Raw genomic sequence first — 24,362 nt, 5'->3', positions numbered from 1 at the left:
AGGTCGTCTTTATACCCTTGTCAGCTAGCAAAGATCTCTGTGCTATGGAAATAAAAATTACCCAAATATTTTATACTATATAAGTACAAAATAGTGGTTTTCTATTTCCTCCTCTTTCTCCGAGAGAGGCAGTCTGGAGAGAATGAATGCAGCAGCCCGTGTCTTCGGATCCGCATCTGCCGGGTGTTTCTCTGGGCACATGGGAGCATGTGTGTTTTCTTCTCTGCCACAGTTGGATGAGCAGGAGCTGCTGAGGCAAGAACACAGTGTCACCTGTTATGTACATCAATGAACGTCTTCTGTCAGCCAAGGAACCTCCGAGAATGTGCATGGCAGTACAGGCCCAAAACTTGGGCAGTTGTGTCTGCCCGCACTTCCCGCAATGTCACTTCAGCCTGTTGGGAAGCTCCCTTCCTGGTGGGCAAGCCCCTCACTGCAGCTGTAGGCCCTGGAGAAGCGTTGCCAGACAGCGCTGGCTCCCAGGTGCAGCAGGAGCTGGCCACCCCACAGGGTTCTGTGTACTTAAGGCCCACTCAAAGGACAGCGTGTGCTACTGTTTCTGCAGGTTCTCCTGCATCAACTCTGCTTACCAAGAAGCCTGTTTTCCTGGGGGCGCTGCTTGGGTCCCATGGTTGTGTGCATGCCTTCCTACTGCCCGTGGTGCGACCTGTACCTGTCCAGCTGGGCCCAAGGGGTAGAGAGCACTCATCATGCCTGAGCATCCCAGATAGCAGGTGAGACCTGGCAGGCAGCGGCCCTTGCGGATGAAACGCCTTTTGCATGAGGACAACGAAGCATGTTTCCCTCCCTTGAGGGCTGCATCTACTGGAGCGAGATGCTGAGCTCTCGACCGCAGACACTGTAGTGTGTCTGACACTCAGCTTCTTTTCCTGCATCAGGGCTGGCAGGGCCTGGCACTGGGCACTGTGGATGCACCACCAAGGTCCTGAAGAGCGCCCCCTCCAGGTGATGCGAGGGAGGCTGGGTCAGGGCCTCTCCACAGCCTGAGCCTCACAACCCCTAAGGCCCCTCCTGGAAGGCTCCCCTTGGAGCGCTCCAGCGGCTCTGGGTATGCCACCTCAAACCAGCACAGCGCTGGCTCCTGTGCACGAGGCTGGGTGGCTGCTTCCAGGACCTTCGACTCCAGACCCTGAAAGAACGGCCCTCCTGGGCTCGTGCCAGAAAATGATGGGGCCTCCAAAGCAGGAGTCCCCACTGTCCCCTAGACAGGCTAAAGAGCCGGTTCCTGGCGTCTTGGTCTCTTCCCAGCCACTCCTAGCATGAGTGACAGTGGCGGGCACCCTTATTTCACCCACGAGGAGAGGCGGCCTGTGCAGGAGGCAGTGCGGGGCAGGAGGCCGGCGCTGCGGACCCTGGAGCCTGTACCTCCGAGGGAGGCTGGGCCAGTTTGCGAAGCAGAACAGGACATACTCGAGTGCTTTCAACATTACGGGTGTGTGTTCCAGTTCTCCACAAGGGTCCTCACGACAATCGTTGCCAAAACAACCTGGCTCCGTGGCTTTTGGGAAAAAGTCATTTCTACTCAGCAGGAAAGGTGGGAGCTTGGAGCCGTCAGTCCGGAGACCCTAGGAGGGGGCGGGTTCCAGGGTCGGCCAGGTGACAAGGCCTGTTGGCCCAGGGGGCGGGGAGGGAGAGGAGGAAGGTCCTCCGGGCAGGGCCACCCGGCCTCCGAGCCGCCTCCCGTCAGGAGGGGCTGGCGAGTCCGTCGCGAAGGAGAGGCCGCCCCCGGCGCCCGGGTCGACCCACGGCTCTGGGGGGATTGCGGGCTCAGGCGGGCGGCAGGTGGCGGTGGCGCGCTCAGGCGGCGGCGCGCTCAGGCGGGCGGCAGGTGGCGGTGGCGCGCTCAGGCGGGCGGCAGGTGGCGGTGGCGCGCTCAGGCGGCGGCGCGCTCAGGCGGGCGGCAGGTGGCGGCGGCGCGCTCAGGCGGGCGGCAGGTGGCGGCGGCGCGCTCAGGAGGGCGGCAGGTGGCGGCGGCGCGCTCAGGCGGTCGGCAGGTGGCGGCGGTGCGCTCAGGCGGGCGGCAGGTGGCGGCGGCGCGCTCAGGCGGGCGGCAGGTGGCGGTGGCGCGCTCAGGCGGGCGGCAGCGGCGCGGCGGCGGCGGCGGCGGCGCAGCCCACCCTGTTGCTGAAGAGGCGCGGCCGGCCGCGCGGGGGCGGCGGGCGCGGGGCGCCGCGGAGGCCGCGCACGTCCCAGAGGCGCAGCGCGCCGTCGTGCGACGCCGTGTAGAGCACCGGGCCGTGCACCTGCGGGCGCGCCCAGTCAGCCCGCGCCGCCTGCCGGCTGCGGCGGGGCGGGCGGCGGGCGCGGGCGGGTCGTACCTGGATGCAGTTGATGACGAAGGCGTGGCCCCGGAACACCCGCTGCAGCGCCCCGGACTGGGCGTCGAAGGCCCGGGCGCAGGCGTCCCCGCTGCCGGTGAACACTGCGAACACAGCCGCACGCTGGCCTCGCGGCCCGCGCCCTGCCCCAGAGCCCGGGGACAGCCTGCCTCCCAGGGATGTCCTCGGGCTCGAGTGGGAAACATGCAGAGCCCCCTGCAGGGAACCAGGGCTCCCCTTCGTCATCTGGCTGCGTCCCTGTGGCTCCAGGCGAAAGGCCGAGGCCCGCAGAGGCCTCTCGGGGCCTGCCGCTGCCACGCCATGAGCCGCTTCAGCTCAGCCTCTACTGTCCTGCAGGTGGCCCTGTCCCTCCCTGAGCACCACCCAGGTCCCCACTCGCCTACCCTGTTTGGTGAAGCCCCTGGTGAAACTGGCTTTTCTGCCTGGTGTTTGCAGAGGCTCAGAAGCTCCTGCCTTGGGGATAAGCATGTCACGGAGGCTCTTACCCGCCACCTCCAGCTGAGCAGCCTGTTCCCTTTAAGGACCAACCAGACACTCACAGTCCCGCTCCTCGGAAGTGGGCTTGGCCCTTGACACAAAACCCAGACCCTCCTGGGTTCCCCAGCGCTCCTGCGGACACCTAGCACAGGAGGCCTCCACCCTCAGTCTGTCTCCAGGCTCCTGCCTCTCTTGGAGCTTTTCCTACATTATAACTTAGTCTGGCAGTTTTCCAACTTCAACATGCATCAGAGTTACTTGGAACGCTTGTTGACACACAGATGGCAGGGCCCTACTCCAGAGTCCCTGATTTAGCAGGTGTGGGGGGCTGGTCACACTGAGAATGCTGACTGGAGGGACTCACTGGTTCACTCACTGTCTTGGGCCGGGCTCTCCCACAAGCTCACCCTGACACTAGGATTTGATACAGGCATTCCAGGAAGCTCCCATGGAAGAAGGGGTGAGAAATGGGCTCTGTCATGAGCAGGTAACTATTGTGGCATCTGGGGTGCTATCGTGCTGGGGACCCTGGGGAGGTGAGACCCATCTAGGGGACAAGGACGCTGGGCTACCTCTCCATCAACTACCACCAGTCACTGGTGGAGGGAGTTCTTGTGGGTGTCAACACCCCAGCACCTCTGGCGGGCACCACCTGCCTCAGAGGAGGCTCACTGGCACTCGGGGCAGGAAACCTCCATGAGAGAGGCTCCTGTGCACCTGCCACGCTCACCCAGCAGCCTAAGCCAAGGCCAGCATGTCTCTGGGTGGCTCCCTGGCCTTGGTCCTTACTCCACTTCCTGCCTTCACCTGCCTATTCCCAGCCTTTTTGTTAAGGCTACAGGGTGAATGTGGACCTTGGGGAGAAGTTTCATTTCTGGGTCTCTTCAGCTCCTTTCCTGCCACCCCACCCCTACCATTAACTCAGAAATGTACGTGGCTCCAGAAAACTGTGTGGCTGCTGGGCATCCTGTGGATGAAGAGGTTCAGGAACAAAGTCTGATCCTCCAAAGACTGAGAACGAAGCTCCATTAAGAATGGGCAGCAGGTAGGGCCCACGGGAGGCGCTTCAGCTGCGCGTTCCATGCCAGCTGCTGCCAGGGGGAGGTGCTCTAGGCCACCGCCGGCAGCAGCCTCTGAGAGTGGAACATTCTTTGTTTTCAATCAGAGGTCCCAGACTTGGCAGCAGAGCCATAATCACACTTACAGGCTTGGACACAAGAAGAAGGAAAAAATAATTTTTCCATGTCAGACACCCAAATCCCGAGGGCACGTCAGGCTCTATTTTCAGAAATCCACCTTCCATCTTCATCTGAACCCTTTGCTGTGAAGTCAACTTGAATTTTTCACTGTGACTCCTCCCCCACCCCATCTCCTCCCTCCAGTGCTAGGAAGACACTCCCAGGCCCGGCACACATGGGGCTGGTTTCTGCTGAGTAGAGGGGGCAGGGGAGGGCTGATGGCAAAACGTGAAGTTGGGGAACGTTCTGGGAAAGAGACTCGGGAACCTGGGCTGTTGGGGGCTGCTTCCCCATGGAGTGTCTGTTCTCTGGGTGTGCCTGGGGACAGAGACAGCAAGGCCCAGACGTGTGACCATTTGAGACTCTGGGACAGACAGCTCATTGCCTACCCAAGACATTCTGCTCTTCTTTCTTTCCAAAATAACCCTGATTCATCTTGGCAGCGCTGTCCTTAGATAAGACTTTATGTTTCCATCTCTCTTGCACACACAGTGGTCAAACAGAGATGCAGAAGCCTTCAGGTGGGGCTTCCAGGAAAGAACTTAAAGGGGCCACTCAGCTAGAAGATGCACCCTTTCACCCTTCCCTCTTCTTCCTCCTGCCTGCCTAAAACATGACATGATGGCTGGAGCTGCAGCAGCTACCTTGAACCACCAGGCCCCCTTAAGAGAGAAGATATGGGCTAAGGATAATGAAGCAAAGTGACAAGGGATCTGGGTGATAACTTTGAGGAGCCACCCATTCCAGCCTAGTCTGCCAGTCTCTGGAATTATTCTACCTGAAAACAAAAAGAAAATCACTACCAAAGAAATATCACAATTTGTAAGAATGAATATACTGATAATTAATTTAAAATTTAAATAAATAAATCACGACCTCATTTAAACCTGTTTTCTGGATTTTCTCTTATCTAGTCAAACCTAAGGCCAAGTGAGGCTAAGCCCATGTGCCCCTCGAATCTGGTTGGATCCAAGTGTCACTGTCTCACTTGGAGAATTAGAATGCATGCTTGAGACATGCTTTTGACCCTAGGACCTCCAAATGTTTAAATCTCCCCACGTTCTTATATGGTGAAGGTGGGGAGGAGCCCCCAAACCCTTACTTGGAACTTCTTTGCAAAAAAGGTGGAGGAGCAGGTGCGTGGAGAAGGAAGGGCTGCTGCCTTTGGGCGCTGACGATCCTGAATGGCAGCTGAGGTTGCACGAGGGCAGACCGCGCAGGAAGGAAAGCAGCAGAGAGGAAGAGCCGGGGAGGAAAGGGAGGAAGGACTGGCGGGGGGCCAGGCCGCAGGGCGGGCTGGGGCGGCACAGGCAGTCACTTACAGGTGCCCGCGTGGTACTTGAGGGCGCTCACGCCGTGTCCGTGGGCCGCGAACGTGCGCACCCGCTCCCCGCTGTCGGCCAGCCAGCACTTGACGGTCCTGTCGGCGCTGCCCGAGTACAGGAGCCGGTTCACCAGCTGGGAGGAGGAGCAGGGAGGGTCAGCCATGCCGGCCCCGGGCCCCGCCGGCTGCAGCAGGGTGGCTCGGAAGACCCAGATCCCTCTCTCCAGAGCAGGGGAGAGGTATGTGCAGGGCTCGGTGCTGAAACTGTGGATGAGCCCAGAATGACCCTGCCTGTAGGCCCCACGCGACCACCCGCTTCAGCACCGAGAGCAGGTGGCCCTCCTTTCTCCACGGGCGGTGTGGGCTCAAGAGGCCAGCAGACAGACTGTGACACTTTGCCCAGGGCCACGTCCCCGCCTCTCTGCCCTGTGGACGAGGATGCAGAAGGCCCCTTCCTCAAGGGGCGCTAGGAGATGCCCCAGCACAGCACCAATCGTTTACCCCTAGTGCCCCAGCCAAGAAAAGGGCTCCTAGGAAAGGTCCTGCACGCAGAACTCTGCTGGCAGAAGGGCAGATAAGAGAGAAAGGTCTAGAAGAACCTGACTGTCTGGGGTGAGAGTGTGAGACAGACCTGCCAGGACTGGAGCTGGACAACCAGGAGCTGTCATGGGGACGTAATTCCCCTGCCTGTGGGGCTCCCCTGGGCTGGCACCTGGCAGGGAGGGAAGAAGGCCCCGGAGACAGGCCTGCCCCAGCCAGCTGAAGCTACTCTGTCTGCAGGAAAAGGGCCAGGAGATGACAGAAGGGTCCTCGCCAAGAAGGACAGCAGGACCAGCCCCAGGCAGGGGCTGCTCGGCCCATCCACTTCCTGAGGAAGACCACCTCCTCCAGCCTGTGACCTGGCCTCTGTGGCTACACCCCCAGGTTCCCACTTCACACACCTGCTCCAAGCACACCTGTGTCCCCACTGTCCCCTGAGGTGCCTTCCTCCCCAGGTTTCTTACAAGTCCTCCCTGCAGAGAAAGCTCCCGCACCCTGATCCTCGCTCATCATGGAAGACTCCCAGGCCACCTCCCATCCCCCCACCCCAGACACCTTCTCAGGCTGCCCCCACCACACACACTGTGTCTGCATCCTGGATGCCAAACTGACCGCTGGTGGCCCCAGCATTTCCCTGCCATCCCCCCACCACACCGTCAGCTCCCAGAGTCAGCCCCAGGCCTCTGGTGCCCATGTCTACAAGCTAGCAGCTGAGACTCACGGACTTCTAATAAGGGGAGTGGGTCTGGGCAGGACGTTTGTGATTGAGACCATTGTAGAAAGGCAGCAATGCAGGACCCCCTCCCCCGCACCAAGGAGGCTTGCTGAGTGTCCACAGCTGGTGAGGACCAAGGGAAGTCCCTCCTGCTCCTCAGAGAGCCTGTCCTGGCAACGCAGGGCCAGTCACCACTGTGGTTAAGACTGATTAGGCAGCATACTTTCAAAGTGCAGATCCTGAGCCACCAGCGGAGGAAGCGTCCTGAGCGCTGCTGTCCTTGGCTGGCTGAGGCCTCACTGTTCACTTTGGCTGGTGTCCTGGGAGGATGCCCATAGGGAGCAGCAGGGCAGCCTAGGGAGGCCAGAGGAGGTCCAAGGCAGATGGAGAAAACAGGATAGACCCTGCAGGGACAGGCCAAAGGGCCTTAGCACGAGGGCCAGGCCCTGCAGGGCTCCCCACAGCCAAGGCAGCTCTGCCATGTGACCCAGCAGAGCAGACAGCGGGGTGAGGCACCAGGCCAGGGGCTCTGCTGCAAGGTCCCTGGGTGCGAGTCTCCAGCTCCCCTCGGCTCCATGGCAACCCAGCACAGGCGGGGCAGGGAAGCAGCTGTCCAGGCCGTGAGCAGGGCTGCCGCAGAGAGCACAGCCGGGCTCCGGACCAGCGGCAGGAAGGAGGTCCTGCCCCTGAGCAAATGGCAGAAGCGGCTCCCACACTCCGGTCCGGCGCAGGGACACGTCACACCTTCTTGAGTCTGCTCTGTCAGCCAGCTCTTCGCACAACACGGTGGTCACAAGCACAGGTTTCAGAGATGTACAGTCCTGGCCTCAAATCCTGCCTCTCCCCTGACAGCTGTGACACCTGGGCAAGCTGCTGATCCTTGCTCAGCCTCTGCTTTCTCATGTGCAAAACGAGAAAAAAGCATCTCTCTCAGCAGGCAGCGTGAGGACAAACATGCTCTGCGCTCTGCACACCGAGCCCAGGGCTGTCTGAACACGGCACTGGGACCCCTCCCTCAAACTTCCCAGGGTCTGGCAAGGCTCACAGGAGGATGGTACAACAGTGACTTTGCCGGCAAAGATTGCTGAGCAACCTCGACGCCACCCTTGGGCTGCCCACCCCCACGGCACCTTCCTTTCTCCCTGGCTGTATGTGAAACGTTTCACTGCTTTAAAGGCACAATGGTAATATCTAATGTCACAAGTAGGTACATAGGTGTCTATTTCACCATTTGCTATACTTCACATTTGAAATGTTTCCTAACTAAAATTTTAAATACATACACATGAAACTAAGAAGGGACAGGAAGAGACTCCACCTTTTTTTCCTTCACAAGGACCCCTGGGTTAAGCCCAGACCCAGGGAGGGGGCAGCTCCCTCGGTGGTTGGTGGGCCACGACAGACTAGCAGCCCTGTTTCTTTTGGCCTTAGGGTTGTCGCTCGGATGCGAGCCCTTTCCTCTCCTCTGGCCCAACCCTCTCTGGCAGAGGCCTGTGAACGCCTGGCTCTGCCAGACCTGGTTCTGGGACCTCTGAGGTTGGCATGCTTGACCCCGGATGCACATCCCGTAATGACCAGGGGAGGCAGAGGCCCCTCAGGGCATGGCCGAGTTTTGGGGGACTCACCTCTGTTTCTAAAGGGTTCAGAGTGGGCCACAGGTTGTGAGAAAGCAGGGAGGGCCAACGGGTGGGAGGCGGGATGTATGAGACTGTGCTGTGGCCTGAACGCTGGTGTCCCCAAAATTCATACGTTGGAGTTTAACTCCCAATATAATAGTATTAAGAAGTGTTATTTCATTTTTTTTTTTAAGAGAGGACTGGTAAGGGGATCTTAACCCTTGATTTGGTGTTGTCAGCACCACGCTCTCCCTAGTGAGCTAACCGGCCATCCCTATATAGGGATCCGAACCCGTGGCCTTGGTGTTATCAGCACCACACTCTCCCGAGTGAGCCACACGCCGGCCCAGGAAGTGTTATTGCATTTTAAGGGTAAGTATTAGCTTCTGTCTTTAGACCAGACATTGGGCATGAGGGCTCCATGCTCAAGAATAGGATTAGTGCCCTTACAAAAGGGCTGGGGGAGTTTGTTCGTCCCTTCCACCATGTTAGGACGCAGCAAGAAGGTGCCATCTACAAAGCAGAGAGCCCTCACTGAGTCTGCCAGCACCTGCATCTTGGACTTCAGCCTCCAGAACTGTGAGCAACACATTTCTATTATTTATAAATTACCCAGTCTAAGGGATTTTGTTATAGCAGCAGGAATGGACTACAACACTGTGTAACTCTGTACAGTTTGCTCTTTCCTTCCCTGGCCTCCGGAAAGGAGCACTCAAGTTTATCTCCACAAACAAAAGGGCCTGATCTGTTTGACATGAACGGTGTAGATGCCACAGCTCCATCAGACGCGGGATTCCTGCAGACACCCACACTTGGCCCCCAGGAAACCGCAGCCTCGCTTTCCCGCAGCTCTCGATCTGCAAGCACATGTATGTTGAAGCCCTAACCCTATGAATGTGACTTTATTTTGAGACAGTTCTTTCTTATTTTTATTTTTTTGCTGGCTGGCCAGTATGAGGATCTGAACACTTGACCTTGGTATCATCAGCACCAAGCTCTAACCAACTGAGCTAACAGGCCAGCCCACGATAGGGACCTTAAAGAGATAATTATTCTAAAATGAGGTCTTATGGATGGGGCCTAATCCAACATGACTGGTGTCCTTATAAGAGGCGATTAGGACACAGACCCACAGAGGGGAAGCGTGTGAGGACACAAGGGAAGGCAGCCGCCTGCATGCCGAGGAGAGAGGCCTTGCCAAAAACCAACCCTGCCACACCTTCATCTCAGACTTTGGCCTCCAGAAATGCGAGACCATCAGTTTCTGCAGCTTAAACTGCCTGGTCTCAGGGTTGCTATGATGCAGCCTGAGCTCACTAACCCACTGGGGCAGGACAGCAGCTCACAAGAGGACCTGGGGCTTCCCTGGCAGCCGGGAGTGGCCAGGCGGTGGCTGGGCAGGTCTCACCTCTAGACAGATGACAGAGCCCTGGTGCTCCCGGAACACTCGCAGCTGCTCCCCGCTCAGGATGTCCCAGGCACGGATGGTGGTGTCTGTGCTGCCTGTGAAGGCCGTGTGGCTTGGTGTGTCCAGCACCAGGCATAGCACTGCGCCCGTGTGGCCCCTTAGTGTCTGGTGGCAGCATCCACTGGCCACTTGCCATACTTTGGCTGTGCCGTCTGTGCTGCCGGTCACCAGGAGCCCCCCAGCCCCAGCCTCCGCGTAGGGAGTGCTGGGGAGGTCCCAGGGGGCGGAGTAGGCTAGAGTCAGAACACAGTTGCGGTGGCCCCGGAACTCCCGGGACATCTGCCCCTTGTCCACACTCCAGACACGAGCTGTCCGGTCGTAGGAGCTGCTGAAGAGCTGGTTGTTGGCAACCAGGATCCTGGTGGCAAGAGGGGAGGGCAGGGGACAGAAGGCACAGGGTGGCCGGAGTCCACCAGCATCCACACAGCCTCCCCACTCATCAGCCAGACTGGGCACTGCAGCCCCAGTGGCCGCTCCCTTAATCTGCCGGCTGCCACCCGTGCCGTCCATGTCCAGCTCAAAGCGCCCCCGCCTCCAGAAAGCCACCCTGCCTCCGCCACAGTCACCCCTCCACGACTGAATCCTTCCAGGTGCTAAGCTGCCTTCTGGCCTGGCTTGTGCCCGCAGCAGGGCCCAAGGATCGGATGTTCCATCCCTCCCAACACTCCACCCATGGCAGCCGCTCCATGCACAGCTACAAAAGGGAGAGGGAAGAGGGGAGACAAGGCAGGAGGGGGCAGGAGGGGACAGGTGGGGTGGCTGTCCCTCCCAGTTTGCCTAGAGCTGAAAGGTTTCTGCAGATGCAGGACTTTCATTTTATAACTGGGAAAGTCCAGGGCTAAGTGGGACGAGCTGGTTCCTCCTGGGAACAGCTCAGACCCAGTGCCTGGGCAGGGGTGCTTCAGAGTGAGGGCCCTGGAAAAGCCGAGAGCTACCAGGAATTGCAGAAGCCCTTGCTGCCACTATGGTTCCTAGGACTGCGCCCCCGGGGGGCTTCTGGGAGGCACAGTCAGATAAAGATGCAGCAGGTGGGATGGACATCTGTGAACTCCATATGGCTGATGCCTGCTACTGACACCCCAGGTCCAGGTCACAGCCCTATGGGATTCCAGGCACACAAGTCGCCCAAGAGGGCCCCCGGGAGTCTTGGGTGGGGGAGCCAAGGCAGTCTGTTCATTCAGTGGAAGTGGCCAACCACGGGGGCCAGAGCAGTGAATATGGTGACTCTGATTCTCATCTTGATGAAAGCTAAGAACTTCTCCCCAGAAAAATGCACATTTGTCTTCAGTACAGAAGTCTGTGTAACTTCAAAGGCCACTTCCACAGCCCTGCTAAGGAGCACGTGCGTGTCTGCTCGTGCACGGGCACATTGTGTGCACATGGCAGACTAAAGTGGCAGACCTCGGTCTCTCCTTTAATCATCCAGTTTTACTTTTGAGAAGAAGCTGAGGACAGGCTGGTCACCCAGGGCAGGGCTTCTGCCACCTGCGTCTATCCTGCCTCTTGCTGACTCATGAAAGGAGACGCCCATGCCCACACTTTCCTTCAAAGACAGACTTCCTCCTTGGGAAGGGGCCGGCAGGAGCCGTGAGCCCAAGTCCTCATTTAGGCCACTTGTCCACCACCTTGTTTGCCTGCCCTGGGCGGGTGCCAGCCTCTCCTGCCTCAGCTGAGGAGGGGACAACAGCACGGCTGCTGGAAGGTTGGGCCGGCCCAGATGCCCCCTCCCCCTGCCGTGCCTCCAGACTCACTTCTCCATGCAGCGAAGCCCACTAGCTCTTCCCTTTGGGATGTCACCTCTGCCCTGCCCCGTCTGAGGGTTCAGACTGAAGGCTATGACACCCCTGCCAGCTGGAAGGACAGGCCAGCCCAGCCGATCCTCCCACCACACCCTGGGCCAGAACGCAGGCCATTCTGTCCTGAGCCAGCAAGCTCAAAGCTCCTACCCGCCAGGGGCCCTTTCCTTCCCTAGTTAGCCCCCCGGCAGTGCCCTTCCTGTCCCCGGGCTGTGGGGCCCTGCACTGCCAAGACTCCCTGCACTGCGTTCCCTCAGGAGTCGGACGCAACAGTCATGAGTTCCATCAATAGTGTCAAATTGATTTGATCAGCACAGGAATTTCCACTGCTCAGCTTGGACACAAATTCAATAAGGAAAGGAAAAATTCAAACCTTCCTGAGAAGGACGGAGGGGGATATTTTCAACAGCCACATAGAAAGGAGAGATTTCAAAATATCCTGGACTCCGTATTGCACACGCTCTCCGTTCTCCCCTCCTCCAAGCCCTTGGCCTGCCATCAGGTATCAATTAAACAATTTCCTCTGGAATTTGTCCCCATCAGTAGGGGCTGTAGGCTCCAGTGCTTTTCCCTGCACCTAGCAGGGGACAGTCGTGCTGTGGGCTCCCTGGCGGGTAGGGACGTGGGGTGTCCAGGCCCAATTCCGTGTGTGGGTGGGACCTCCCTTCCCCACTCCTCCTCCTCCCAGACCCCCACCTGCAGTGCCGGGCAGTTAGCACTCAGGCCTGGGGACACTTCTGTCCTAGGTCTCCATTGCAGTGTCCACGTTTTGACTTCCCCAGAGAACCTAAGTTTCTGAAGGGCAGGGGCCCTATGTCTCTGTCCCCCTTGGCCCAGCCAGGGGCCCACGAGAAGACGTGGCCCCAGCCCTGAGGCCAGGCTGACCTGTTCACAATGGATGTGTGTCCTCGGTACACCTGCACACACTGCCCGGTCAGCACGTCCCAGCTCCTGATGGTTCGGTCAGCGCTGCACGTGAAGGCAGCTTCATCCTCCAGCTGGCAGAAGGTAATATAGCTCTCGTGTCCTGCAGACAAGGGGACAGAGTACCCAGGATGCTGCTGCCAGCTCCTGCACTTCTTCTGGGAAAAATGTTTGAAAAGGGGGAAAAGGGAAGCAGCAGGGGGTGGGGAGTGTTTGAGATGAGTCTGGGACCGATTGGCCCTTTTTTAATGGTGACTTTGGTCTGGGAGATTGTCAGGCACCGTGGGGCACTCACCTGCCCCCAATCCTGTGCCCTGACTCCGCCCTCTTCCTGCTTCCTCCCTCTTCTCTGTGGTCTCCTTTTAGTCTTCAAAGTTTTCAACTATTTGTAGTCAACAAACCCAATGTTGCAGAGGCAGGAAGGACACTCACAGTGGCCAAAGGTATGGCAAGGATGGCTGGGCAAGATCCTGGGGCTGCTCCTGACTGACTGCCCATGGGCAAGACCCTCCTCTCCGGGCCTCTATCCCCTCAACTTGAAATAGGGACAGTGACATTACCCACCTCATGGGGCTGCTGTGCAGACCGAGTTACAGTGGCAGCCGCATAGTAAGTGTCATGCGTTAGCTATTGTCCTTAGGTTTGGAAATACTGCTGTAGGCAGAATGTCACCCCCAATGATATCAGATTCCAGTCCCTGGAACCTGTCAATATTACCTTACTCGGAAAAGGGTCTTTGCAGATGTGGCTAAATTAGGGATCTTGATTTGAGAAGATGACCCTGGATTATCCAGGTGGGCGCTAAATGCAACCACAGGTGTTCTTATAGGAGAGAGGCAGAGAAGACACGCACAGAAGGGGAGAAAGTACAGGCAGAGACCGGAGCCACGCGGCCACATGCCAAGGAACACCGGCAACCACCAGATGCTGGAAGAGGCCGTAGTGGCTTGACCACTATGGGTCTCAGAGCAGTGTGGCTCTGCTGCCATGTTGATTTCAGCCCAGTGACACTGACGTTGGGATTACGGCTTCCAGAACTGAGCAAGGATAAACTTCCCCTGTTCCAAAGCACCACGTGTGTGCACGTGTTGTAGCAGCCACAGGACACTCATATAGACCCAGAGACGCGCAGCTCATTCCTGCCTTATCTCTAATAGCCCAGAGCAAAGACAGACACACGGAATGCAGCACGTGGCCACTGGGCTCAGCACGTGGCCACTGGGCTCAGCACATGCACTGGGCAGTGGCCAGAAGAGCTTCACAGAGCAGAAACCTGAGCGCTGAGGGTTGAGGAAGTGTCTGTGTGATGCCAGTGGGGGAGAAGAGAGGCTGAGAGAGCAGCCGGCACAAAGCAGGCTGGGGACCTTGGGGAGCCAACGAGGCTAGAATGTAGGTGCTGGGAAGAAATGGCTGATGAGGCCAGGATACAGTGAGGGTGGAGGTCTAATGGTGCAGGGCCTGCAGGGAGGCCAGGGTCTCCGCAATGTACCTGAATGACCCACCAGCTGGTATTCTACCTTCTGGTGTGGTTGTCAGATACTTTGTCACCTTGGCAACCAGGATCAGTGCTTATGCCTTGGGCATTACGAGGCAGCCCTGGAAGCCCTCAGGATGTCTGGTCATAGCAGGACCTGTCTTCAGATAATGATGTCCCCACCATGGAGAACAACTTTCCACAGCAAGCTAAAGCTGAGTTTGAGAGGAATTCGGGGACTAGACACTCAACAGAACCAAAGGAATGTTACAACTAAGAGCCATTTTACTGATGAGGAAAATGGTGAATTTGAGCACCCGCACATTTGGGGAATGTATTTATTACATTAAGGCTTTTGATAGAATTTTATAATTTTGTTTAGATGTCTGGTATCAGGCAGGGGGTTAGGGTCTCCTGAGAAGTCTCAAGCTAATTCACATTTTCAGTTGTTCTTCTGGGTCTCAGCTTAGTTACTCTTGGATGAACTCAACTTCCTGGGTTCTAAGAAACAGAATTTAAAAAAAGAAGTTTTTCAGTCTTCTTGGAGAGCATATACCAGGCCTCTAAGAAAACAATGCACGAATAAGTAAACACTTGAAGAAACTGGAGATTGTTTGCCTTCAAATACATGTCGGCTTAAAAGCTGAGGGCAAAACGCGTTTGGCAAAACACAGTCCAGGTTTCTGCCAACCCGGAAGAGTTTATAAGATATTTTAAGATTGTCAACAAACTTTCCCTGAGACAAGATCTGTCTCACCCTCCCCGCTGCCACCAGGGGAGCTCAGCACAGAGGCCAAGGAGGAGCCGGCTGGGCCTCCCCCCACTGACTGGGGACACTCCAGGCCTGGCCGGCAGCCAAGGTGCGCTGTGGGCAACCAGGTGCTGGGCACAGCTGGCCCTGCCTGCACAAGCGTCACCTCCACGGCCCCGTGAGGACCCTGTGTGGCCCAGAGCCGCTGACTCAGAGAAGCCTCATCCCCAAGCCTGGCTGCTCCTGTCCCAACTCAGTGGCAGGAAGGTGAAGTGCCAGAGTCGTAAACTAAGCCAAGAAAAGCACTTAAAAGCCAAGTGCGGCTAGTGAGCTATGGCGTCTCTGCTCAGTGGACTTCAGCCGTCAAACCAGGGATGCTGAAGACCTGAGATGTGCGAGGAAAAGAAGGACACACACAGATTGCGAATCAATACAAATGTAAGTGCATACAAGCAAAGACTTGAAGGAAGAGATGAAAATAAAAAGAAGTTAAGTTTTTCAATGTAAAATGATCCTCATCTCTGATCCCGAGCCCGGCCGACACCCTCTGCCCTCTGCCCTCTGCCCCCCGCAGGCCCAGCACTGAGCCGGCTGAGGCTCCCAGTGGCGATCGGAGCTCTGCTGTGCACAAGGCCTTTCCTTGGTTTCCAAGCTCTCACCCCACGTTGAGAACACACCCGTGTGAGTCATGGTTCAGAGCCCTGCCAGCAGAGGGGCCCCGGGGGGCTCTGCAGAGCACACATCCCCTCGCCAGCACCAGCACGCAGCACGTCCCCGACCCCCATGACCCCCATTCCACAGAACACCAGTCAGGCCTCCACTGACCCCAGGCCCGCGGAGTCACCCAAGAGAGGCAAGGGGAGGAATCACGCCTGCCACCCACGGAGCTGATGCCCCCACTCCGACCCTGGGGACAGATGGGGGAGGGAGGGCCCATCACACCTCCAGGGACCACAGCGCCTCAGCCATCAGCTGTTGGAATTGTGCAGAATAAGCAAAAAAGCCAAACTAAAAGTAAATATTTTTGAAGGGATGAAGAACGCAGATAAGATGCAGTTACTATGTTCAAAAGAACATGCTGAGCTCCAGGGTTTCCTGCCAAGGTAGCAGCCCTTCCCACCTCCCTGCCCGCACACCCCATTGGAAATCAGTCAAGCTGCTCCCTCCCTGCACAGGGAAAGGAGCTCAGAGCTCACTCGCACTGCAGCAGAGGTGGGCTGCAGTGGGCCCTGGTGCCCTAGGGGATCAGCCCAGCTGGAACATGCCTCCTTTCCCTCTCAAAGTGTCCCAGCTTTCAACAACGAGGTACATGGCCACCCTAACAGCCACATGGTGACAGGGACAACACCGTGTACTAAGCATTACCCCAGCCCTTGCAGCTGGGGTATGTTTACCTGTGCAGGAAGCTGTCAGAGGTACCTTTTCAGCCCCAAATGAGCCTGCTGTCCTTGCTGTCCTTAAGTCTGGTCTGCCACTCATCCCCCTCCTCTTTTCCACCACTCCTCCCTCCCCACTGTATAGACTGCAAGGGGGCTCCCTGGTCCTCCCACTTCCAGCTGGGTTCAAATTCCTGGGAGCCCCAGCAGGAGACATTAGGTCAGGGTATGTTTTCCCCCAGCCCTGACCCTGCAGGGCCCTCCAGCCTGACTGTGGCCCTCCAACCAAGGTCAGCTGTCCTTGGTGGAAGCCCTCGCCACAGCTGTTTCCAGGATGAGTGACTGCGCCCACCCCTGCCTCCTGCAGATCTGGGAGAGGTGACAGCCCTGCTGGTACTAGCCATGGGTACTGTGGCTCCCCTATCCTCTGCCCACACTTTGTAGGGTGTCCCTTTATCAGTACCCTATTTGCAGCATTCCAGGACGCTGACTGATGGGGCCACCTTGGCATGTGTGGCATCTGGGCACAGGTGTGGCTGCAGTGGACACTGAGAAAGCTGCTGAAGTTCCGTGATGTACCTGCACACCCGCACTTTGAACTGAGGACTGCCGCAGCCTTGGCTTTCTGGACTCCCCTGTTGGGACAGCCCTCCTGCTGCAGAGCCACCCTTGAGGCTGCCGCGGTTCTTGTCACCTACTCCTTCCAGCCTGGCCTGGGCCCACCCACTGCTCTCCAGCCTCCCTCCCTGTCCTCCTTTCACATGGAGTCACCACCCCAGGCAGTGGTCTCCAAAGAACTAAAGAATGAATTACCATCACTGGCTTCTTTCAGGTCCGTACTCAAACTGCATTTTGATGGAATTCTTCCTTGACCAAGACCAAGCTAATATGATTTGTTACAGTTGAGAGCCCTCCCTGCGTTCCGCCATGCTCTTTTAAAAGCACGTATGAGTTGTGGGCTCATGAGGAAAAACCTCGTCTGCTGGTCTTGTCTACTCCGTGTCTTCTCTGTTCCTGACCCTCTTGAGAGCCCACCTGTGTGCCTTTGCCTACATCCTACCTGAAGCCCAGTGCCCTCTTTCCCTAAGCTCATCCCAGTGCAGCCCCCCTTCAAGTCCCTGTTCCAGTCCCACCTGGGTCCGGCTACCCAGCTCATGGAGAGTTCCTGCTTATTGGAAGTTCAACTGCACAGAGCCCCTCACTTCAGGAATCCTCCTCCCAATCCAGTCTGCAAATTCACCAGGAGAGGATCAGACTCTCGCATCTTTGAATACAACATCGAAAGGACCCAGCACGGTTGCCCTATAGACAGATGAGGGGAAGGCTCCAGACCAGAGGGAGGCCTGCTGCCTCCATGCAGTTCCTGCTCAACCAATGTTGAGGTCAGCTGGTTAGCCCTTCTCAGCCTCAGTTTCCTCATCTACAAGAAGGGGATGATAAAGGGTTGCAAAAAGCAAGGGAGGAAGAGCTTCTAAGCTGGCTGCCAAGGAGACACTGTCAGTGACTCAGTTGCTGCGGGATGTAGGTGTGAATGCAAAGACAGCTAACACGATGTGCTGGGAGCCATTCATTAACTGGTAGAGTACCCACAACATTCTGAGGCTCGGTTACCAGTGTCATCATCCCCAATTTACAGATGGAGAAACTGAGGCATGAGAAGTGACAGGATTCGAACCCAAGCAGTCTTGCTTCAGAGCCCGACTCTTGACCAGTAACGATCTCTCAACTCACTGGCACGGGACGAGGTCATCCAGACAGGCTGGCACCTGCCAGGTTTTCACACCACACCTCAGGTGCCACAGGCTCCCAGGAAACGGGCACGTGCAGTTTGCATACATGGCACTAAAAACAAACACTGCCCCCATCATGGTGGAAGATGCTCTGAGAAGATGAGAAAGCTGTGGAACGGCCACAGTGGGCTGGACCCTTCGGGCAGAGCCCCTGACTCCATGGGAACAGAAGAGAAGAAGCTCTGCCACTTCAGGAAATGCTGCTCATCTCACTGATCCAACAAAGTGCCCTTGAATAAGCAGATCCCCAATGGATAAGGGTGAAAAAGAGGGGGATGGGGATTAGTACATCACAAGCACTTTTCTGTACAGGATAACTGGCGATTAAGCCCTCTTTTTCACAGTGAATTCAACTACATGCGAAAGCCAATTCCATTTATAAAAAAGTGAGGGAGCTCCCGCACTCCCTCCGGTTCTGCAACCTATGTAGCCTCCTCTCCCCAGGCCCCTAAGAGTGGGGCTCCTAAGAGTGATGACCTGCCCACCACGCCCCCGCTCTACAGGGGGCTGCCTCACTCTTCCTCTCCATCCCCTCAGCCCAAACTTCCCTAAGCTCTGCAAGATACACAGAAAAGCCTCTGGTCCCCCAGATGCCTCTGCAATCATGAGCAGAGCAAGAGGCTTGTCTTCAGAGGAAAAATACATGACAGGAAATCCCTGCCCAAGATATCCAGGGCTGCCCAGCCCGCCGGCTGTTCATCCGGAGGCTTCTGTGAGCCAGAGCTGCGCAGGGAGTGAGCACTCACAGGAGTGGAAAGAGCTCTGGATGTGGAGTCAGAAGACCCTCAGGGGTCAGCACTGCCACTGATCAGCCATGTGGTCTGGACACAACTTCCCCACCAGCAGCGTCCTGAGTAAGAGAAGCAGGCACACAGCGGGCTAGGAGCCCTCCCTGCCATCGACCCACCATATGACCTTGGACAAGTCATGGAACCGCACCGCGCCTGGGGGGTGTTGGCGACAGTACCCACCTCATGCGGGTAGCATTTAGGAAACACTGAGAGCACTCCGTAGGGTGGTAAATAAATCTGCACCCACCCATTCTCATCTATAAACTGGTGTTAATCCTATCTTCCTCAGACCTGTGAGGACTAATCGCATGAGAAAGAAGTACGTAGACATATATTTATAAAATATACACGTATTATTTATATAAATGTTAAGACATTTTATTACTATTTCACTGATAGGACAAATCCACAGGAGAGAGCTGGCAAGGCCTTACTTTCTTTAGGGGACTACGCGAAGGACTATCACACACCCAAGATTCCTTTTGCAAGTTGAGTCTACTGGTGTGATATCAGGGCAAAGCCAGATGCCCACCGGGCCAGAACCAGCCAGGAAAAGCCTGGGGCTTTGAGAGTGCTGGGCAGGGGAGTAGAAGGGAGGAGAGAGTTCAGATCTCCGCTCTGCCCCTCACTGGCAACTCACTTAACTGCGAGCCTCAGTTTCCCTGTCTGTAGGCGGGAAGTGTGAAGATGGGACACTTCAGCACACAGCCCCTGTTGTTAACGTAATGGCCACAAACAGGACATATCGGCCAAAGGTCACAAGGCCAACTAGGGACAAGAGAAAGTTTGCTTAGAAGGGGTCTAGGTGCGACCTCTTTTTGTTAGTTAAAATTGTTCTGCTGGTGGTGACTTCATGCAGCCGGTTGACAAATGACCGCCTCCGCAGCGGGCGCCCCTAGACCCACCCGGCCCCGACTGCACCCCGCTCTGCACCCGCCCCCCGTGCGCTCAGCCGGGCGAGCGCTCTTCCAGGGTGCCGGGATGGGCAGGGCTGGGCTTTTGGAAAGGGGTCTGGGGCGGAGGAGCTGAGGTCCGCCGTGTGGGGCTGGTGGCGGCGGCGAAGAGGACGGGGACAGGGCGGGCAGGGCGCGGCGCGGCGGGGCTACCTTGCAGGAGCGCGCAGCACTGGCCGTCCGCGGTGCTCCAGAGCCGGGCCGTGCCGTCCTCGCTGCCCGTCAGCAGGCGCTGCCCGTCGGGGCTCAGGCTCAGCCAGTTGATGCCCCCGCGGTGGTCGGCGCAGACCCTCAGGGCCGACCCGCCGCCCCCCATCCCGCGGGCCGGGCCGGGCGAGGAGGAGCCGCGCTCGCTACGGAGGGGCGCCCCGGCGTCCGCGCGGCGGCTCCGTGTGGCGGCGGCGGCCCGCGGCCATCCCGCGGGGCCCGGAGCGCGCGGCTCCTGCGGGGACACGCGGCGCGGTGGAGGGGAGGGCCCCTAGAACCCGGCGGGGGCGACTCGCTCGGATCCCACGGGGCAGCCCGGACGCGCCCCCGGTGGAGCGGCCCCAGGCGCGCGGGCGCAGACGGCCCTTCCCCGGCGCGCCCGGGGAGACCCGCACCCCGCCGGGCGAGCCGGATAGCGGGTCTCGGCGCGCAGGGAGGCCCCCGCCTCTTCTCACGCCCACGGGGCCGGGGGGGGAGAGAAACCCGGGAGGCCGAGCGCCCCGCGCCCCGCACCCTCCCCGGCCGGCGCCGCGCGCTCCGGGCGCCCGAGCGCGGAACAATGCGCTCTAGCCTGGCTCCTCCTCAGAGACCACCCCTCAACCTGTCCCCTCCCACTGCTCCGGCTGCGCTCGGGTCCCCACCCCGCGCCCGCAGCCTCCCGCGCCGCCTCCCCGGACCAGCTCCGCCCTCCGCCCCCGCGCCCGCTCCGGGGACAGCTGCACGTGCGACCCTCCGGCTGCCGCGGCTGAGCCTCTGGGCTCTGCCCTCTGCCACCCCCGCCGCCCCGGTCCCCAGCGGCAAGGGCCGGGGTGGGGGAGGAGGCGGCGCACGGAAGGGTCCGGGTGGGGAAGAATCGCGCGTCGGGAAATCACCGGGGCCGCAGCTGCGCGCTCCTGCCCGGCAAATCAGGTACTACCAGGCTCCGGGCACAAGGACCCTGTCAGAGCGGCTCTCGGGGACTTGGGGCGGTCCCTCTGATGGAGGGCGCGACCGGCTACTCCCCGGTCCTCCCTCACTGGGAAATCACGCGCGCCCCGAATTCTACATTAGTCCCGCCCGCGGAGGGGCAGGGCCGGGCGGCCGCGCTGGAGCGGGAGCGGGTGCGAGCCCGGGCGGCGGGCGGGGGGCTGTGCAGCTTCGCGGGAGGCCAGGGTCACCCCCTCCAGCCCCCGCCCCCTCGGCTCGGCGCGCGCCTCTGAAGGTCCCACTGAGGTCTGTCCAAGAATCCCACACCCCGGCCCGGAGCCCTCCCGCAGCGCCTCTGCTGGTTCCCATTAGTGCAGTTCCGGTGCCGACTTCGCTGGGGGCGGGGAGGGTGACCCCCCGCACTCGGATCCTCCAGGTCCTAAAGGTAGCAGGTTTCCCGAACCCTCTGAGAATCTAGGGAGGGGGCCCTTGGAGGGGTGGCTTTGCAAAGCCAGCCCACAGCACGGCGATCTTTTCTCTCTGGCTGACAGTGTCCAGACTCCTAAAGAAAACCCCATAGTGGGGTCCCACGGGGCACTGGGCCATTCATTCCCCCGAGTGGCCTAACCGGAGAAATCGGTTCTGTTCCACCCCAAACTGATGTCAGCTTGCACCTCAGCTTAGGGAGCGTGCACCTAACTTCGTAGGCATGAGGAGCCACTGAAGGGTGTTAAGCGTGTTATGATGGGATTTGACGTCGTTGGGAGAGGACTGGCCGCAAAGTGGTGGGCGTGGGTTGAAAGGAGGCAGGGGCTGCTGTGGGCGTAAGGAAGGGAAGAAGGCGGAATGGCAGAGGGACTCCAGAGCGGGCGCTCCGGGAACTGCACGGCTACGGGGAGAGAGATAGGGCTCCGCAGTTTCACCTGCTGAGAGGCTGCACAGAAGAGGGATGAAGACGCTGTTGCAGATGCCTCCAGGCTGTGAGCTTCAAGGGCCCATTGTCACATCCAACTGTGGAGACATGGGCAGCTGGCTGGCCATGCAGGGTGGCCTCCAGGTGAGGTCTGAGGCAGAGGGGGTGGGAGTCAGGGGTGTGCCCTGGTGCGGCAGTCCCTGGGGAAGGTGTGTGAGGGGTGAGGAAACAAGACCAGAGGAGACCCACAGGTTCTGGGCAGAGGGGTCAAGGAAAACCAGGTGTCTGTTATCCTGGGAGCTAGGAGGGGAGGGGGTTTAAAGGAGTGGGAGAGGGTCCAAGGCCAGGTGGGGTTAACGTGGCCAAACCCTCAGGGAGCTTGCCCAGTAGTGGTCCAGACAAGACAGCCACCCTAGGAGAACAGTTTAACTTTCAAGGTGGTCGCACAGTATTACCAAGCAAGAGGGGACCCACACCCTTATGGTTCCTCCAATCAGCCACGAACACAAACCATCTTCCTGCATTTGCAGCGCGCAGAGGGTGTTCAAATCACCTGCTGCCATCAATTCGTGAGCCTGCAGTCCACACACTGCTGGCCTCTACCAACTTCCTCCTTCCAAATGGGTATATTGTTTGTTCTCGCGGTGCCTCCACTATTACTCCTCCCCCCCCCACTTTCATCCCCCATTGGTTTGGTTCAAAGTGACCCCCTGGGTAGGTGAGCCAGCCATCTGTTTCTTGCAGGGGAGGGGTTTGTGTCTGCAACAGCATGGACGTGCCCGAGTGTAGTAAAGTTGTCCTCAGCCAGCTTCTCTTCCCTGTTCTTTCATAGGTTGCAGATCACAGACTCTGCCCTGCAAAATTTCCCCCAAGTCTAACAGGAGTACAGGGAGGTGGGAAGGTTGGAAAACAGCACCTAATTCCCCTGAAAGTGGGGTCTCCCCACCTCCCCACCTTGAGATAAAGCTGTAGCCATCGAGGAGCCAGGCTGGGTGTGTCAGCAAATTGCAAAACCAGCAAAAACTGCTCTCCCCCTCCCATTCATACCCTTCATGCTCTCCCAGAGCCCCCTCCGAGGGCCTGGATCCCTGTGGTGCCCAGGTCCCTCCTAGACCTAATCATGTTATTAACCGTGAGGCACCTTAAGAAGAGGTCCGGGGTGGGGTGGGGGAGAGAATGGTTAATTTTAAGAAGCAGCAGAAAGGGGCAATGTTTAACAGGTGACATTGGGGGAGAATCCTGGCACCAATGGAGGGAGACCATTTTGTGCCATGAGTGCCCATAGTAGCCACAATTTCACCGCTTGGAAAGAATGACCCTCTGGGTCCTCTCTGAGAAGAAAGGTGGATGTTCTCAAGTCAGGGGATGCAGAAGGAGGCTGGAACCTCCCAGTCACAGCCGTGTCAGAATTGTTCTTTCCCTTCTGGTACAACCTGCACTGGGGGTGATGCCGGTGACAATGGCCATTGGTATCTTCATTTCTGGGGTACTTACATTGTGTCAGCTACTGTGCTACATGCTGGTATTTTTCAAGCGGGTGGGAGCCTTCCCTGTCCTTAACTCACTTGCAGAATCATCATCACCATCATCACTGCATTTCCAAGGAGAAGAGCTTGCTACCAGGTTCAGGGAATCCAGAAGGAAATGAGACGCCCCTGAAGGTTTTTCACCCAGGGCTGAGAGTGCATGATCAAAGATATATTTAAGGAAGATTTTACTGATAATGGCAGAGAAGCTGGTTGAAGGAAGACAAGCCAGAGCTAGAGGAGCGGACGGTGGAAGAACAGAAGGTTTTTAAGACCTGTAAATGTTGCTGAGAAAGAACTTGGGAGAAGGAGAAGTTGAAGATACAGGAGGGAGGGGGCAATGGATTGAGTGTGAGCCAAAGGAACAAGAAGAGGAGGGGGTCCCAGAGGAGGAGAGATCAGCCTTAAACAAGAGGTGGGAACACCTCCTGCGATGAGCGTCACAGAGAACCTGCGACTCAGTCTCAAAAGCACCAACTCACACCCAAATCCTCAGTAACACCTTAAAGTCAAGTGATTGTGTGAAATCTTGGTACTGGAAACATGCAGTTTCATTATATTATTCTTTGTGCTCTATATTTTAAATATCTTATAATAAAAACTAATTAAAAATTTAAAAATATACAAAAGCGGCTCTATAAAAATAGATGAATTGGACTGCATTCAAATTAATAATTTTGTGCATCAAAAGACACTATCAAGAGAATGAAAAGATAACCCACAGAATGGGAAAAAATCATATATCACAGAAAGGTTTACAATCCAGAATATATGAATAACTCTTACAATTCAACAATAAAAGAGAACAACTCAATTTTAAAATGGAAAAAAGAACTTGAATATACATTTCCCCAAAGATGATACACAAATGGCCAATGAGCACATGAGCTCAGTATCGTTAGTCATTAGGGAAATGCAAACCAAAAGCACAATGAGAGTCATTTCACACCCAGTAAGATGGGTAATTCCAGTGTTGGTGAAGATGTGAAAAATAATAGAGTCCTCGTGCACTGCTGGTAGGAATGTGAAATGACACAACTGCTGGTAAAACAGTCTGGCAGTTCCTCAAGCGAGGAAACCTAGAGTTGCCATAGGACCCAGCAATTCCACACGTGCCCGAGAGAAATTACATTATTCATAACAGCCACAGGGCGGAAACAACCCAAAGGTCCATCAGCAATAAGTGGATAAACAAAAGTGGTGCATCCATGTAATGG

At 57.4% G+C, this 24,362-nt stretch overlaps 1 protein-coding gene across 1 annotated transcript; it reads right to left on the bottom strand.

Annotated features, from left to right (window-relative positions):
* Positions 1-2,090: 2,090 nt before the first annotated feature.
* On the bottom strand, positions 2,091-19,909 carry WDR86 (WD repeat domain 86). The gene is made up of 6 exons (XM_063101442.1): positions 19,747-19,909; positions 12,420-12,561; positions 9,679-10,096; positions 5,398-5,533; positions 2,340-2,443; positions 2,091-2,264 (listed from the first exon to the last, which is right to left on the bottom strand). The coding sequence occupies exons 1-6, from the start codon at positions 19,907-19,909 to the stop codon at positions 2,091-2,093; spliced, it is 1,137 nt and encodes a 378-aa protein (XP_062957512.1).
* Positions 19,910-24,362: the final 4,453 nt, after the last annotated feature.

Source organism: Cynocephalus volans, chromosome 6, assembly GCF_027409185.1.
Source record: "Cynocephalus volans isolate mCynVol1 chromosome 6, mCynVol1.pri, whole genome shotgun sequence".
In the NCBI taxonomy this organism is placed as follows: domain Eukaryota; kingdom Metazoa; phylum Chordata; class Mammalia; order Dermoptera; family Cynocephalidae; genus Cynocephalus; species Cynocephalus volans.
Note: the sequence above shows the minus strand (reverse complement) of the source record. Positions and strands in the feature narration are given on the sequence as shown.